Here is a 16,263-nt window from a genome sequence, read left to right as displayed (position 1 = left end):
CGCCTAGGATGGCCAAGTGATCCACAGTTCTTAACGTGTATGTCGTACAACATACATGTACAACTGGCAGAGTATAAGGATTTGCAGAGCCAGAAAACCATGGATGGTCAATCATCCAGACTCCATGAACCATGAGCTTTCACATGGCAGAGAACCAGGAGAAAAATGACTGTTTTAAATTACTGAGGAGCGAATACAGAGAGAATACCTGATTTATGTGCTTACAACAGCCTACTTGTCAAGCACAGTTAATTTTTCTCAGCAAGTCTCCTTTGCTTCATTCCTAATTTTGACACAGGGTAATCCACAGACTCCAAAAAATCTCAGGACATGGGCCAAACTGGCAATGTGAGAAGAGATGCCTTAAGTAGTGGAAGAAGAACATGACCAAGTAGCTAATCTCTAAGAGTTTCTCTCCAGCACTTGCCTCAGTATTACCTAGATTCAACCTTTGTAAGCCACTCTTCATTCCAGGGCTGATTTTGTGTGAACACCAAGAAACTTGGGACATATGAACCTGTGTTTCTCAAAATAAACTGGATCTCCCCCTCTTTTTTTTTACTTAGTGAATTTGACAGTACTTTTGAGTATAGCCCTTATCCCTTGTTCCTTGAGTGAACTGAACACAGTAACAGAAGCATGAGAAACATGTAACAATCTCTATCCCTTTTTGATCAGTTAGTGGTTTTCAAGATCCTTAAATTTATTTTCATCCAGAAGAGATGATGATGATGAAATCACACACTTTTCTGGTACAGTGCAGTTAATTCAGAGAACTGTATGTTGTCCTATTTCTGGGAATCCAACAGGAAATGGGTCCTTTGCTCAGAGTTGCAAGTCTCTCTCCCTCAACCTTGAGCCCCCAAAGCTCTTTCAATTGGATAACACTGCATGTTTCTGTGACTATGTTCTTCACTTTTTGCTTTGTCAGTATTAGTGGTTTTGCTGTTGCTTCACTCTCAGACACACATCTGCACTAAGCTGTACAGGGTAAAACCTTTTACAGTCTCATTTTTTTAAATTATTTTTGCATGGGCCTTTGCTTGCCACTGTTATGCATGCCAATATTTTGGTAGCTACAGGGACAAACACAATCTTGATCACCCATACAGTTGTAACTGAGCAACTCACTGCACCATCCAGTATGGCTGGGAGGGTTAAAGTCCTCTTGGTTTCCCTGGTAAATCTGTCCCTGAGATACTCCAGCTACCTGGATCCATGAAAGGAGCTTAATTATACATCTCTGATAGGAAGCTCCTGTTATACTCAATAGCTCTAATGAGGTTTCACAGCATTATAGGAAAATACAATTCTGGAACAATAAAAACAGACAGGAACCTTGTGATAGAAAACAACATTTTTAAATTGGCCACACAAACCACTATTGTCCCCTGCTCTACATCCTTTGTCTTACCACACAAACATACAGCATGTGCAGAAGGTATACAGTTTTCCCAATGCTCTGCAGCAGTTTATCTATCTTCAATTATAAGAATTATGTAAAGTAGCCACTGAGTAAATCAGTTCCCATGCTAGACTTTTGGCTGTCTGTCAATTCGGGCTTGTTCCCCTGAAGCTGGAATAATAGTAATCATGATAAAAATATGGGGAATGCAACTGAAGTCATTCCTTATTATATGTAGGACACAAATGACAACAGACAGAGCTCTTGAAAAAGATTCAAATTAGTGACTTAGAAGTGAAAGGTCCTGTAAATCCTCAGCACTATTAAATATCCCAGTTTTAGTCCAGGATTAATAACCTACAACAATCATTCACATAGTAAAATATATTAGCAGATAGACAAATAAAATCAACTTACAGTATATTTGCCAATAAAGTTTCACTTTCATGGAAAATTTCCTGCTAGCAATTGTATTGGTATTCACCTCAGCTGTTTTTCCTGCCTTCATCAGGGTGACCGAGGTCTTCCAGGACCCCCCGGGCCCTTTGGGCCAAAAGGAGATGGTTATCCCGGCCCACCTGTAAGTTTATAGACAATTTTTTTAATGTGAATTTGGAACAAATAGGTGCTACACCAATGTGATTAGCTGACATGGTAGGAAAGATTTGCTGGTCTAAAAGCCTATAAAGGCTCCTCAACTGTGGAAAGGCATTTCAGCATAGAAGGAGAAAGAAATCTCCCTCTGAAATAGTCCAAGACCTTCCATGTCCTCCACTCCTCCCGATTACACAATGTAACATATTCCAAGTGGGGCTTTTTTTTTTTTTCTGTACTATCACTGATTTTTCAAGCAGTTCCCTCAATATCTTGATGTAGAATACTGTCTTCTGCCCAATCATACAAAATTTATTCTCAAACAGAATATAGCCCAGCTAAGCAGCTGTGTCCATACACATGGGTGTGAACTCAGGGCAACAGTATCTTCCAGAACCACTAAAAAAACAACTACTGTCCAAAGAGCCAGAAAAGCAAACCATCCTCAGTTCTGTTCATCAGGTTGTTGAAGGTGTGGCAAAGAATTGGTTGATCTACTTTACAGCCCTTTACAGAGGTCTTTACTGGTAGATATGACCAATCCCTGTAAAAAGGATACAAAGAGAAAAGGCTGCTACCTCTCCCTTCCTTGCATATGTATGCAGCACTGGCTTCACATACCTAGTCTGCTCAATAGTGTGCTCCACCAGCCCTGGCAGTTACATGCCTGTGCAGTGAGGAAGTCCCAGGAAGACTGCTGGCTGGAGTCAGGGAGTTTGGTGATATACTAGCATTTATCTGTGCTAAAGACAACAGTAGAAGTGCATGCAATTGCCACAGTCAGGAATAAAAATTAATGAATGTCAAAATGGAAATTGGAATTTGATTTATAATACTTTCTGATATTTTTGTGCAATCCCATGCAGAACTGCTTCCCCACCTGCTTCTCTGGATCTGACTCCTCTGTCTTCAAACACATGCAAGCCTCCTGCATGACATACAACACACATGCAAATGCCACTGACCCCACTTCTGGCTTATCAGAGTATAATTTAACCAACTGTAGACCACAGTGATCCCACTAAGAGACAATATATTCAAGATACTACCATATTAATGTTAACAAAAGCATGTAGTCATTAATTAAATTAATATTCTGTCTGCACATATAATTTCAGGGCTTGCCAGGCCTTCCTGGGATTCCTGGTGAACAAGGCCCAGATGGAGTTGGACTACCAGGACCTAAGGTACAGACCTTAACTTCTAGAAAAGTAAATGCATGTGTGTACTCCATGCAGATATAATTCCTACCCATAGGTCACAGTCAGAATAACTCTTTAATCCAGCTTTAACTTACTTGTCAGTAAATAAAAGGTAGATCCCATAGAAGATCTTCAAGCTTCACTTCAGAACTCATCCTGATGCTGATTGCAGGATTACTGGAATTATACAGGCAATTGAAGGATTGACTACAGCTATTTAAATATGTTTAATGTCCCTTAAAAGGATGTCCATCTTTTTTCCACTTACCACAAACCCCTAGCTGTCTGAAAGCACTGATAGGAAAAAAGCTAGAACAGTGCCAATGCGAACATAGAGTCTGATTCAATTGACAGGCAGCAAGCAAAAACATTTTTGTTTGTTTGTTTGGGGAACATGGAGTTCATTTTATCGTATGGGAATTGTAATTCCTGGGTAACTATTGTGTAATTGACTGTACATGTCTTGAATATGTTGAGACCACTAGCCACTGTTTATCCCCAATAACTTTCTTGTCCTGCCTGCAGTATTCATGGGTTAGCATTGTTTAGACTTGCACTGTGCTGTTCAATAATCTTCCTCTCTTTTTCCCATCTGAATACAACAGATGCTGGGAATTCTAGAGAGAAATTAAACTTTGGTATTCACTACTTATTTTTTCAAGTATCAACTTTCAGGGTGATCCCGGTAGTAGAGGACCAATTGGTCTCCCAGGTCCCCCAGGAGAAGGCCTGCCAGGACCAAAAGTAAGCCATTTAAACAATTATGTCTCCTACTGTCTATTTTCTAAAAAAGAAGGGAAAAAAAAGTTAGTATAAAAATGTGTGACCGTGCATACACATCTACATGTTTTCTGTCTTCACTCTTCACTAGAAACAACTAAGCCAACAAATAAGATAACTAAGGAATACAGTGTCTTTATTTTGTAGAAAATAAAAAAAGTTTCTGGTGACTAGCCATAAACCATGGCCTTCTTCCTATTGCATATGATAAATTATAAAGTGATAATCTTGCAGTGAATATCAGTGACAAAACATTTAGCTCCTGCAGACATTAGCTGCAATTGAGTAGCAAAAATTTCTTCAGACCTAGCATTGGTCAGAATTAATGGCCTGGCAAGCACTTACTGTGTCTTGCCTATACTACTGTTACAGCTACAGGCATACTGTTGACTTCTTCTAGAATGAATTCCTCTTTTTTACTGTACAAAGTAAATCAATAATCATCTAATGACCAACATGATGACCTATCCCTGCAAAATGGATTATTAGTGTAAATATAATATATACCATGACAAAGGCCTGGAAGTAATTGTAACTATAAAAAATTTTCACTATGAAAGCCCCCAAATTAGAAACTCTTATGCTCCTACTGCTCAGCTTTAGAAGACTATTAAAACAAAAGAACTGTTTTAGAATGTAAATATAAATGAACTGAACAACGTCAAATGCAAAAAATGTGCAACATAATAATGTATTACCTGCACAATGTGGCTTATTGGTCCCAGCGATTCAGTTCATGTTGGCATGAAGGCTAGGTCCAGAGCTAAGCAGTGGTGAAGCACTTCCCCAGCCAGTGCCAGTCCCAAGGACTGGCATGTGCACAGGATCCTTACAAATGAGGAAATTGAGAATTTCATGCAGGGATACTGGAATAGCAATATAGGCATAAAATGAATATGTGGGGTTTGATTGTTTCCTATGAATAACATACGGAACTGAAACATTTTCTCTAGAGTTCTTTTAAAAACTAGCTTATAAATTAGCAACGAGTGTTTATTTGCAATGCCACATTAATATGTACATCTATAGGTCTGACTGTGTAAGCTTAATGGTGATGAAAGATAACACAACAATAACACAACAACAATCCTCTCTTAAATCTTAATTCAGTCCCCAATGTCCCACCAATACAATCCATCCTTCAATGCAATGTATATCTCTATCAGCAAGGTGATTCATGTCCAATGAGCATTAAGCCCTGAGTGACTCCTTTGAAGTATAAGCTAGATTTGAATAATCTGATAAAGATGTCAAGGTTTAACCCCAGCCAGCAACTAAGCACCACACAGCAGCTTGCTCGCTTCCCACCCCCCGTGGGATGGGGGAGAGAATCAGAAAAAAAAGTAAAACTTGTGGGTTGAGATAAAGTCAGTTTAATAGGTAAAGCAAAAGCCACGCACACAAGCAAAGCAAAACAAGGAATTCATTCACCACTTCCCATTGGCAGGCAGGTGTTCAGCCATCTCCAGGAAAGCAGGGATCCATCACATGTAACGGTTACTTGGGAAGACAAATGCCATCACTCCAAACATCCCCCGCTTCCTCCTTCTTCCCCAACTTTATATGCTGAGCATGATGTCATATGGTATGGAATATCCCTTTGGTCAGTTAGGCTTAGCCGTCCCAGCTGTGTCCCCTGTATAATCAACACTGTTTTCAGCACAAATCCAAAACATAGCCCCATACTAGCTACTGTGAAGAAAATTAACTCTATCCCAGCCAAAACCAGCACAAAAGGATAAAAAGAGTCTTTGTCAGCTGGAGCAACCTTAATCTCACTACTTATAGAAAGACATCAATTTGGTAGAGGATGGACATAAAATTACATGGTGGTATAACAATTTATTGTGTTTTTTTTTTATTATGAATATTTTATTTAACGTATGCAGGGTTTCTCTCTAGGGAACCATAGGACGCCCAGGGCCACCTGGCTCTTTGGGACCTCCTGGTGAAGGTATTCAAGGAATTAAGGTAAAAAGACTCAGTGTTTTCAATATTTAACGTGTGTTGAGTGGTCAACCTGACCATCAGAGTGTTAAGGAGATTTCATATTGTTTCTTCTAAGACGAGAGCCTCAGACTAGAAAACGAGAAGGATAACATGAGCACCTACAAAGTATGTTCTGTCTCTACTGCTGTAAACAATAAGCCCAAGGGTGTGTGTATTGAGGGAGGAGGAAGCAGGGGCATCTTTTATCAGTGAAAGATAGCCTTACAAAATTAAAAATACCATTTCCTCTTCCCCAACTCTCATGCCCACAGACACAGTCTGAAGTAGTTATATGAACCACCACCTATGGTAGAGAAAGAGTCTCCATCCTGAATCTATGTGTCATATTAATTTTTCCCTGTAATATGCACTTTTACCCAAAGCATACATCAGACAAAACAGACTCAAAAGACAGAAATAAGAAAGGGGGAATGAGAAGGAATAAAATGGGATGGAAAGAGGGAATAGAAGAATTAGAACCAATAATGACCATGTGGTTTTTCAATATTATGTATCTTTAGAGTAGACATTCTGATGAAGTATTTGAGAAATATAAGCCAGCTACTACATTGTCTCAAGTGCCTCAAGACGCTTGTTAAAATGCAGTTTGAAACACTTTCTCTTTGAACATTTAAAATTAATGCATGATGAATGATTACAAAGGGTTAGTATCACTACCTGGATTATCATTAGGGGGAACAAGGAATTCAAGGAATGCCAGGACCACGAGGCCCCCCTGGAGACGGGCTTTTGGGACAGAAGGTATGATATCTAAATCAGAGATAATGTCCTAGACCAAAGCCAACATACTGAAAATGCTCATTACAGTCAGCTCTTATTGAAGGCATATGAATTTTGTGAAAAGGGAATTGCGATTTTGGGTAAACCCCAGTCATTCACGTGATTGTTTTAATATTTTATAGCAGCATCTCTTTGAGTGTTGCTTATTTTAATATCATATGAGGCTTATCTTCTACTGTAATTAGAAGAAATATAGATATTAGATTTAATATCACTGCCTTTCTTTTACCATATCCACTATGCAAAATTTGGGGACTACATCAATGTTAAGAAAAAGAGAAACATGGGTTGGAATCAGTTTTTGGATGTGATTACATCAGCTCAGAAGGGCTGTACAAAATCCCATAGCCTACTAAAAATCAAACCAGGAGGCACTAATTCATCTGTTTGCTATTCCAAAAACCTTTTCTGGGCCAAAAGGTTTCTCGGAGTGATATTCCCATTATTCATTCCAACTACATCCTTGCCTTTCTTCTCAATTTCCTACTGTTATTTTATTTTTCTCAGACACAGATAATAATATCCATGATGCAATATCCCATGAAACCCCTCTGTCTGCATGTACTTGTTTGAGATGGTTCATTGTCCAAACTGCTTCAGCTATTTTTTTCCCATAAAAATGCTTAGCCAATACTACAAGTTACTCACAAAATTCACAAATACCGATTGATTTAAATGATCTCTAACAAAAATTCCTAACTCATGTCAGAAGCTGAAGGTGAATTCGACAAAGGCAGCTAGAGAGAAATGTGAAAAGTGCAATAAAAACTGACTTACACTTTCTATCTGCTTACCAACACGGTTTTAAAGGGAGACCGAGGAGCTACAGGTGAAAAAGGGAAAAAAGGAGAAAAAGGTGTTGTGGGTGACCCTGGTTTATCTGGAGAACCCGTGAGTAACTCAGGTTTTTTATATCTGTTTCCTTAAACTGCTTAAAAATAAAGCTGGTTTGTTTGTTTTTGTTTTCTTGCTATTTAACTACACATAATCTGGAATACTTAAGAAACTGAAACCATGAAAACCTTTAAAAGCATAAAGAAGACATTTCCATGCTGAATACCCCATTTCACACAGATGTGGCTTCTTTCTTAAGGCAGTGAAAGACAATTGCCATGTTTTAAGACAAAACTATGCAATTCTATTCTATGGCTACCAGGTAACTAGCTCAGACTCTCCCTCAAAGCTGATGAACAGATGAAGGGAGGCAAAATGGTAACTTCAGCTGATGGGCAGGTCCCCAAAAGCTGGAAAGCAAAAATGTGGTCCCCGCTGTTCTGACATTCGCATACTATTAATTATGGATACATAAACACCATTGCCATTCTTGCCCTGACACTTGCCCTATTAGACTCACATATGATGAAGCAGAATTCTGATCATCCCAGGGTGTCAGGCAGGTATACAGTCTCTTGAGAAAGGAAGCAAACACAACATGGTAGACAGGAAAGCTTTGCATGGATTCTCCTTTTCTAATGTAAACTTACAATCAGTGATCCAGTGGGAAACTTGAAGTCATCCAATTCCCATAAAAACCTCACCACTTTAGGAGGTTGTAGATGCTGCATGCACAAGGTAGTATCACAAGAACACCACTTTTTCTAGCCAAAGTTCTTACTGGCCAAATATTATTCTAATAATGGTATTGATGAAGTCATAATCTGAATTACAATGTTACTAATTAATTACAGTAGCTTAATTAACAATCACTGTTACAGGGCAAAACTGGACCAAAGGGAGAGCAAGGCCTAACAGTAAGCAAATTCCATTATTTAAATCCCATTATGGCAAGGTATAACCTATACAAGATACTATCAGATGAAATGTATCCTATGTTAATTATTTTGGAAAGAGCTTTCTGACTAGAAGTGGTCTTAATAATATAGAAAGAAATCACACAAAGGTTTCTGGCTTTTTCTCATCTACTTTATGCTGAAATGGAATTTAAAGTTCCTGGTGATTTTAGGTATTTTACTGCTATGTGTTCTTTTACAGTTAGTGTTAGATGACTCAGCTGTGTACATGCTGCAGGAAAGTTTTTTAAAAAGTATTTAAGAGTCCAAAGAGCAAAGATCTTCAAACCTGTCATGGACTATCATGCTCTAAACTTAAATATAGTTCTGCTAAGCCTGAACTGCACTAGACTCAAATTCAGTAAAGCATGTCAGTGAGTATACAAATACTATGGAAATTTATGATGGAAGCTGAGCAGCAGTAGCAAAAGGTTGTATTTGAAAGACTGACTCAATGCCAAATGAGTCCTGTCATGCACTTCAAAAAATATAATAAGTGATTGCTCTAATAATGAGAAACATGTTGTTTGCATGTCATGGAAGCTATCACTTCTCTGAACAGACAGCTCTGAAGGCAGCAGCTTTTTTTTGCTGCTGCTGCAAGCTGGGCAATACTGTGCACCAAGTACAGTAGGGTTCACAAATCCCAATTCCATTCTTTGTTTGCATTCTCTGTCATCTGCCATCTCACTGCAAGCAATATGCTTCCTGAAGTTGGGTCTATTTCTCCACTTCTGATACATTTAAAAGGTATATCCATATTATTCAGATGCTAAAATATGAATGGGTTTTGACTTTAAGTTTTAATGAGAACCAAATCATCACAAAACATTCTTTACAATAACAGTAGTTAATTGTTTTAGATAGAGGCGTTACTGTGTTGTCAAGTTAATCATTCTTATATGCCATATAAAATAGTTCATTGTAAAATGTGGGACTCATTCCAAGCTTGGAAGGTCAGGTTTGAAAGTTAAACAGTTATATTTTTTGTAAGTCCTTGTAGGACACAGATACTCATTATAAACAAAATCTTTGGTAGTGTCAATATTATACCTCTTTTGAAAGAGGCAAATTGTAAAATATTTTTATATTTAATTTTTTTTATAACCAGAGAGAAGATATAATTAAGTTAATTAAAGAGATCTGTGGTAAGTACTCAGGAAATCTTTAATTTCAGATACTATTTTTTCTTCATTACATTTAAATTCTTCTCCTTTCCAAAAGGATACCAAGTCAAGTCATCATGATCTGTTTTTTTATTTTTCCTTTGCAGGTTGCGGTATTAAATGTAAGGAAATTCCTATGGAGCTTATATTTGTGATTGACAGCTCTGAAAGTGTGGGACCAGAAAATTTTGAGATTATCAAAGACTTTGTAACTGCTTTAGTAGACAGAGTAACCGTAGGCAGAAATGCTACCAGAATTGGCCTTGTGTTATACAGTTTAGAAGTTCGGCTAGAATTTGGTCTTAACAAGTATACAACTCAACAGGATGTTAAGCAAGCAATTAGAAAAATGCAATACATGGGAGAAGGCACTTACACAGGAACTGCTATCCGTAAAGCAACCCAGGAAGGATTTTTTGGTGCTCGAACAGGAGTGCGAAAAGTTGCTATTGTGCTAACAGACGGCCAAGCAGACAAGAGAGAAGCTGTAAAACTAGATATTGTCGTTCGAGAGGCTCATGCAGCAAACATCGAAATGTATGCAATAGGAATTGTAAATACTTCAGATCCAACACAGGCCGAGTTTGTGCGTGAACTAAATCTGATTGCTTCAGATCCAGACAGAGAACACATGTATCTCATTGATGACTTTAATACCCTTCCAGGTGCGTTCATTGGAGTTTTATTCTGCATTCTATCTGATGCTTCTCAGAATGGGGGGGTGGGGGGAAGCATTATCTTTGTGGATATGTTGTTTTGATGCTGATCAGGATTAGTTACAAAGTGCAAAGTAATAGGAACCTAGATATACAGATTCTCTTCTTTTAAGGAGTCATGTTATAGGGCAATGATTCATCACGCCAACAGGGAATGTCACCTACAGTGTAGGAAAACAGCTGCTTAAACTAGCTTTCTAAGCTGAGTAAGTGCTCATGCACTGTAAATCTGCTGGACTGGAAACTAGAATCAAACCCACTGGGGGAAATTGTACTTACTCACTTCCATTGGGAAATAACCCATTTTCATTGGGTTATCCACATGAGCAAGGTAAGCAGCTATTTTCCCACTACCAACTAGTGGTTGTTACTAAGCTCAGATGAACACCTTTAGGTGAGTACATTCTGTTTTGTACCATGTAGAGGATTTACATGCTGGCAAATTTATGACAAATAAAAGCCATAGTCCAGAGAGCCTGGAATAATCTTCTTAGCTGCATATAAATAATCCAGAGGAGTACTGGATTACACATGTATTATTTACATATATAAATAATCCAAATTCAAAAAATACATTGAATTTCTCAGTATGATGAGTTTTTTACTTTTTTTTAAACAGCTCTGGAGTCCAAATTAGTCAACCAATTTTGTGAAGATGAACATGGTACCTTAATATACAACCGTAATGGAAACGGTGCAAGCATAAGTGGACCATCTTTCCATTCAGTGTCTTCAAGTTCTTTACATTACATACTTCAGAACAACAATGTTAACAGACAATCACTTTCAGCACAGACACCTGGAGTATCTACAGTAGAAAGTCCTCTGACTCTTGGTGATCTTCCTCAACCATTAGCTCCGGTATGAATATTCAGCAGGCTTTAATGAGCAAGTTTTAAATATACATGCTTCTCTGTTGCCTGATGTAACTTTCCCCCTACTTTTCTACAGGACAGGTACTGTAATAGCTCCTTTACCTTGGTACACTTGGAGCTGGTTGTTCCAAGTAAGAGTTCTGATGTTGCAGGCAGGCAGTTATCTAGCAGCTATAATTTATTCCTGATACTGTTACAAGAATTATTATTCCTGTGTTTAATACAGTAATATTTGTGCCACAGTGTGAAACATAACATTATTAAAATGCAATTACACTGTAATAATTGAGTCTAAGAATAGCAATTAAACTCAGTTGTAGTCTATATTTTTAAGTTTATAAATAAAATTCTGTAAAGGTCCACTAAAAATATATATATATCCCAGGTTTAGGATTGTCAACCTTACTGGTAAACCAACCAGGTGAGGTTAAAATCCTGATTCTTAACACTGAAGTCAGGGTAAATGGGAAGGAAAAATATTAGAAAACCTCAAAGTGATGAAGGGCTTGTTCATTTTGAGACACTTCACAATATCTGAAAAGCAAAGAAAATCAAATGCTTATTTCAGACCAAAGTACCTCGTGTGGTAGTATATGAAGCCTATGAAGAGGAACAAGAGGAGGAGGAGGAACAGTCATCCTTGCTAACAGTGGACACTAGAGGTATTTTTATCATCATTCATTTCTTCATTTTTGGCTGATCAAAAATCAGTGTCTCATCCTGTTTCTTTTCATCTGCAGCTGTGGTACCATTATTGCCATCTAAACCACCACCATCAGATAAAGTGATGACATCATCTCTTTCAACTGCAGGGCTCACACCAAGACCAGGTTATAGATCATAACTAGTTTTTCATTTTGTTCCATCTTATCCTAACTTTTCATAAGGCTTTAAATCAGAGTAATTTTGTTCCATTCTCTGAAGATTTCATGAACCCACGCTGTGGTGTGGAAGAGAATGCATTTCAGGATTTTATCACAGATCTAGTTGCAGTTCTTGTCCAGCCTGTTCACCAGTTCTTATCTTCCCAATTTCCAAATCCCACTGCTCCACTTAGAGCAGATGCAAGGTCAGCTATAACCTGAGACAGAGCTCATAAATGGCATCAAAAAGAGAACATAGTGCTAGCTGAGGTGGGTCAGTGCGCAGGTAATTCATCAGTCAAGAAGGTGCAGTCTATGGAGATGGGAGGCTTCACTAAAGACAGAAGACAATGATTTCAGAATTGGACAGAAAAAATAGATTTCTCCTTCAGAGGAGAAATAGGAAAAAATGGTGTTTAGTCATTTGAAGGAAAGTATAGTAATTAGCTGACTGCTCAAATGCTTGATTCTTTTCATATGAAATGTTCAAATGTATTCTGTTCATCATTTGGGGCATTCACACTTCTGAGCTCCATTAATAGTGTATTATGATGGGAGTTAACAGGAGAGAGCAATAGAAACATGTTCCCATGATTCCTGGGAACATGGACATGACTATTATTCTGTCTCTGGCAATAATTTTTTTTTTAACGTGTCAAGATACCAGTTGCCAAAGACAGAATATTGATGTCATAACACTAAACTTGAAGGAAAAGTATTTTATATCTCATGGTATTATTAAAGTGAGTGAGACTAGATTAGTATGTCACAGGCCTCTGATGCTTATCTGTAGGAATCATTAGACCAACATTCAAACTTAACCAGTATGTATGTAATTAATACCACTGTATTAGATAAGTGGCACAAACATCTTACAAAAGAAAGACTAAAGTTTTATGTTCTTCTCACTATTCTAATGCCTATTCCCCCACACCACAAAGAGAACTAATATCTTGAAGCGATGTACTGCAGAAGGATGATGGTCATACCTGTGGTTCGAAAACAGCAGATGCAACTAGCTTACAGCTCTTTGGCTTACTATTTTGGGTTGCTCACAAGACTGGTTGCTGATAATTAGATTTCAAAAATTAGATTTCAAAATTATTAGATTCATATTGTTTGTTCTTCTTGTATGTGAAGCCATACTACTATTATTTCTGAAGTTACTGGAACCATGCCACAGTAAAGGAAGAGTTTACTTGACCTACTAAGATGCACTTCTAACTTGCCTTCAATGCTAACATCTTTAGAAGTAAAAGTGAATCTTAAACTGCTGTATAACATTAGCAGAAGAAATGAAATAAAATCAGAGTTTAAAAGTGTCGTGGTTTACCCCCAGCCAGCAATTAAGCACCACACAGCTGCTCGCTCACTCCCTGCCACCCAGTGGGATGGGGGAGAGAACTGGGAAAAAAGTAAAACTCATAGGCTGAGATAAAGATAGTTTAATAGGACAGAAAGGAAGAAAATAACAATAGTGATAATAATAAAATGACTATAATAATAATAGAAGAATTAAAATATACAAAACAAGTGATGCACAATGCAATTGCTCACCACTCACCAACCGATGCCCAGTTAGTTCCCCAGCAGTGATCCATGCCCCCCAGCCAACTCCCCCCAGCCAACTCCCCCCAGTTTATACACTGGGCATGACATCACATGGTATGGAATATCCCTTTGGCCAGTTTGGGTCAGCTGTCCTGGCTGTGCGCCCTTCCAGTTTCTCGTGCCCCTCCAGCCTTCTTGCTGGCTGGGCATGAGAAGCTGAAAAATCCTTGACTTAGTATAAACACTACTGAGCAACAACTGAAAACATCAGTGTGTTATCAACATTCTTCTCATATTGAACCCAAAACATAACACTATACCAGCTATATGAGGAAGAAAATTAACTCTATCCCAGCTGAAACCAGGACAAATAGTTAAAATCTATGCAATACAATTGACTTCTACAAACTGAATTGTTTCCATTCCTTTTTTTCTTTATTTTAGAAAGGATCCTGGACTTCCGGTGCAAGTTAAGGCTGGATCAAGGGCCGTGCCGTGTTTATATCATAAAATGGTATTATGATAAACAAGCCAATGCTTGTGCTCAGTTTTGGTATGGTGGCTGCGATGGAAATGCAAACCGCTTTGAGAGTGAAGAGGAATGTAGAGAGGCTTGTGTATTTTTTTCTGGAGGTAGGAATTTATCTCTACATCAATAATGAGCAAGTTGAAGCTATTAATTATTTGGGTTTGTTATTAAGTATCCAGCATGGTATGTAAAACCAAACCCACTAATTTAAAGAATGTTAACATTATGAAGTCATATGCTCCCTAATTAAAAGTCTACCTATGCAAGCTCACTTTAATTCTTTTTGCATATATTGTATGATGTAGTCCTTATGTAACAAAAGAGTACAAATTTTCCTTTTTACTAAGATATAGGAAGACCAGTATAGCATTTGCCATAGAAATTGCCCTTCCTTCACCCAGATCTTTAAATACTACCATTGTACAATCACTAACTATTCCTCATTTTAAATTATATATATGGCTTTGGAAAGCAATCTTTGGTCATGAAAATTATGTAACTTCTTTTCTCTCTGTTACAGAAATCTGATATTTGGCATGGATTCTGCAAAGAAGACTTAACTTTTTTTTTTAATTGAAAGTGTTCCCACAAATCCTATTTTAATATTTCAAGCACAATTTCCAAATTACATGCAGAGTACTACTCAGTACAGATGAACACAGCGAATGCATCAACTTGTGGCCTATGTGCTCTCTGGGTCACAAGACAGAGAGGTGGCTTAGCTACCCACCTTTCCCAACCACGACACAATTGTATTTAGTTCTTTTTTCCGTAAACTTTCCTCAGTTTCCATTAGCTAGCAAGATACATGACAAATGCAGTTAAAACACATCCACACATTTATATGAGTGACTACACTGATAGCTGGTATCACTAAATGAGGTTAGTTCATGTCTAAAGTGGTCCTTGACATGTGTTTCTCTTCTGAAAGCCAAGTCTAATTTTTAAATGCATTTTAGTATTTTCATCTTTCTTGAAAAACTTTTTAAACTTATGTTCAAAACATCAAACACAGCATAGAGCTTATTCTTTACTGCCTGCCACTGCCATATTGCTTTTTACATTTATGTCTGCCTGTATATGATGTATTTCCTATTACTTGACTTATATACTTAAAAGCTTGTTTCTAATAAAACATTTCTGGTTTTACTGCCAGGATACAGAATGGATAATGGTACCTTTACAGGACTAAAAACTTACCTCACAGCTAAATCACACTTAGTGCGTAATGCGCCTCTGATGGATAACTGGATTTCTGCCACAGCCCTTAACAAGACTGAACACCTCAGATTAGGCACTCCTGCACATGAAACCCGATGATCATTTTTGGTTGGGTTTGTGGTTTTTTTCCTGAACAACTGGCAAGTTCAGCCTATCAACAAAAAATGGAATTTGGCCTCAAGCCAAACACCCGCTACCCTTCCTACTTCAAGAGCTGCCAGCCGCCCTCCCACTGGGGTGGCAGCAGAGCCCCGCCGGCACATGGCAGCACGCCGCAGCACGCCGCAGCACGCCGCTCTTCCCGCCAGCGCGGGAGGAAGTGAGGCGGAGAGCCCGGCAGCACCGCTGCTGTTTTTCACTTTGTCGCGTTTGTATCGACTTCCTGGTGGGACGCAAGGGGCTCTTCACTGACTCGGGGACCAGCTCCAGGGAAAGAACTGCCAAAGGACAGGCTTCTTCCTGTGATTCGTACTTATTTTGAGTGGGTTTTTTATTTGACAGTGGTACGATGCTGCAATTAAAATTCAGCCAGATGCAATTTTCATGGTATTCCAAATTAAACATATTATGATACGTCCTATCGAGTTTAAAAAAAACCAAACAAAACCACGACAAAAGCAAAAACCACAGGACTTCAGGCTGTAATTTACCGAGTAAGCAAGGGTTTCGCAGGTTCTAGGTTTACCGACTGCCCAGGGGTTTGGCTGATCGTCCACGGCAATACAAATGTTACCTTCTACCAGACAAAACTAAAGCGCGAGGAAAAGCTGCAACTGCTACA

General features: G+C 38.3%; 1 protein-coding gene across 1 annotated transcript in view; it reads left to right on the top strand.

The window, feature by feature from the left end:
• The window catches only part of LOC104833000 (collagen alpha-1(XXVIII) chain-like), a 38,913-nt gene extending 23,332 nt beyond the window's left edge, over nt 1–15,581 (top strand). Inside the window, exons 23-35 of the mRNA XM_010569459.1 lie at nt 1,917–1,985; nt 3,118–3,186; nt 3,877–3,945; nt 5,884–5,952; nt 6,664–6,732; nt 7,582–7,662; nt 8,487–8,522; nt 9,673–9,709; nt 9,835–10,392; nt 11,063–11,304; nt 11,887–11,980; nt 14,177–14,365; nt 15,418–15,581. Coding sequence (XP_010567761.1) covers nt 1,917–1,985; nt 3,118–3,186; nt 3,877–3,945; nt 5,884–5,952; nt 6,664–6,732; nt 7,582–7,662; nt 8,487–8,522; nt 9,673–9,709; nt 9,835–10,392; nt 11,063–11,304; nt 11,887–11,980; nt 14,177–14,365; nt 15,418–15,581 — 1,746 coding nt within the window. The remainder of the gene's footprint in view (nt 1–1,916; nt 1,986–3,117; nt 3,187–3,876; nt 3,946–5,883; nt 5,953–6,663; nt 6,733–7,581; nt 7,663–8,486; nt 8,523–9,672; nt 9,710–9,834; nt 10,393–11,062; nt 11,305–11,886; nt 11,981–14,176; nt 14,366–15,417) is intronic.
• Nucleotides 15,582–16,263: the final 682 nt, after the last annotated feature.

Source organism: Haliaeetus leucocephalus, unplaced genomic scaffold, assembly GCF_000737465.1.
Source record: "Haliaeetus leucocephalus isolate CR32 unplaced genomic scaffold, Haliaeetus_leucocephalus-4.0 Scaffold1, whole genome shotgun sequence".
Taxonomy (NCBI): Eukaryota; Metazoa; Chordata; class Aves; order Accipitriformes; family Accipitridae; genus Haliaeetus; species Haliaeetus leucocephalus.
This window is presented reverse-complemented; position numbering and strand designations above follow the sequence as displayed.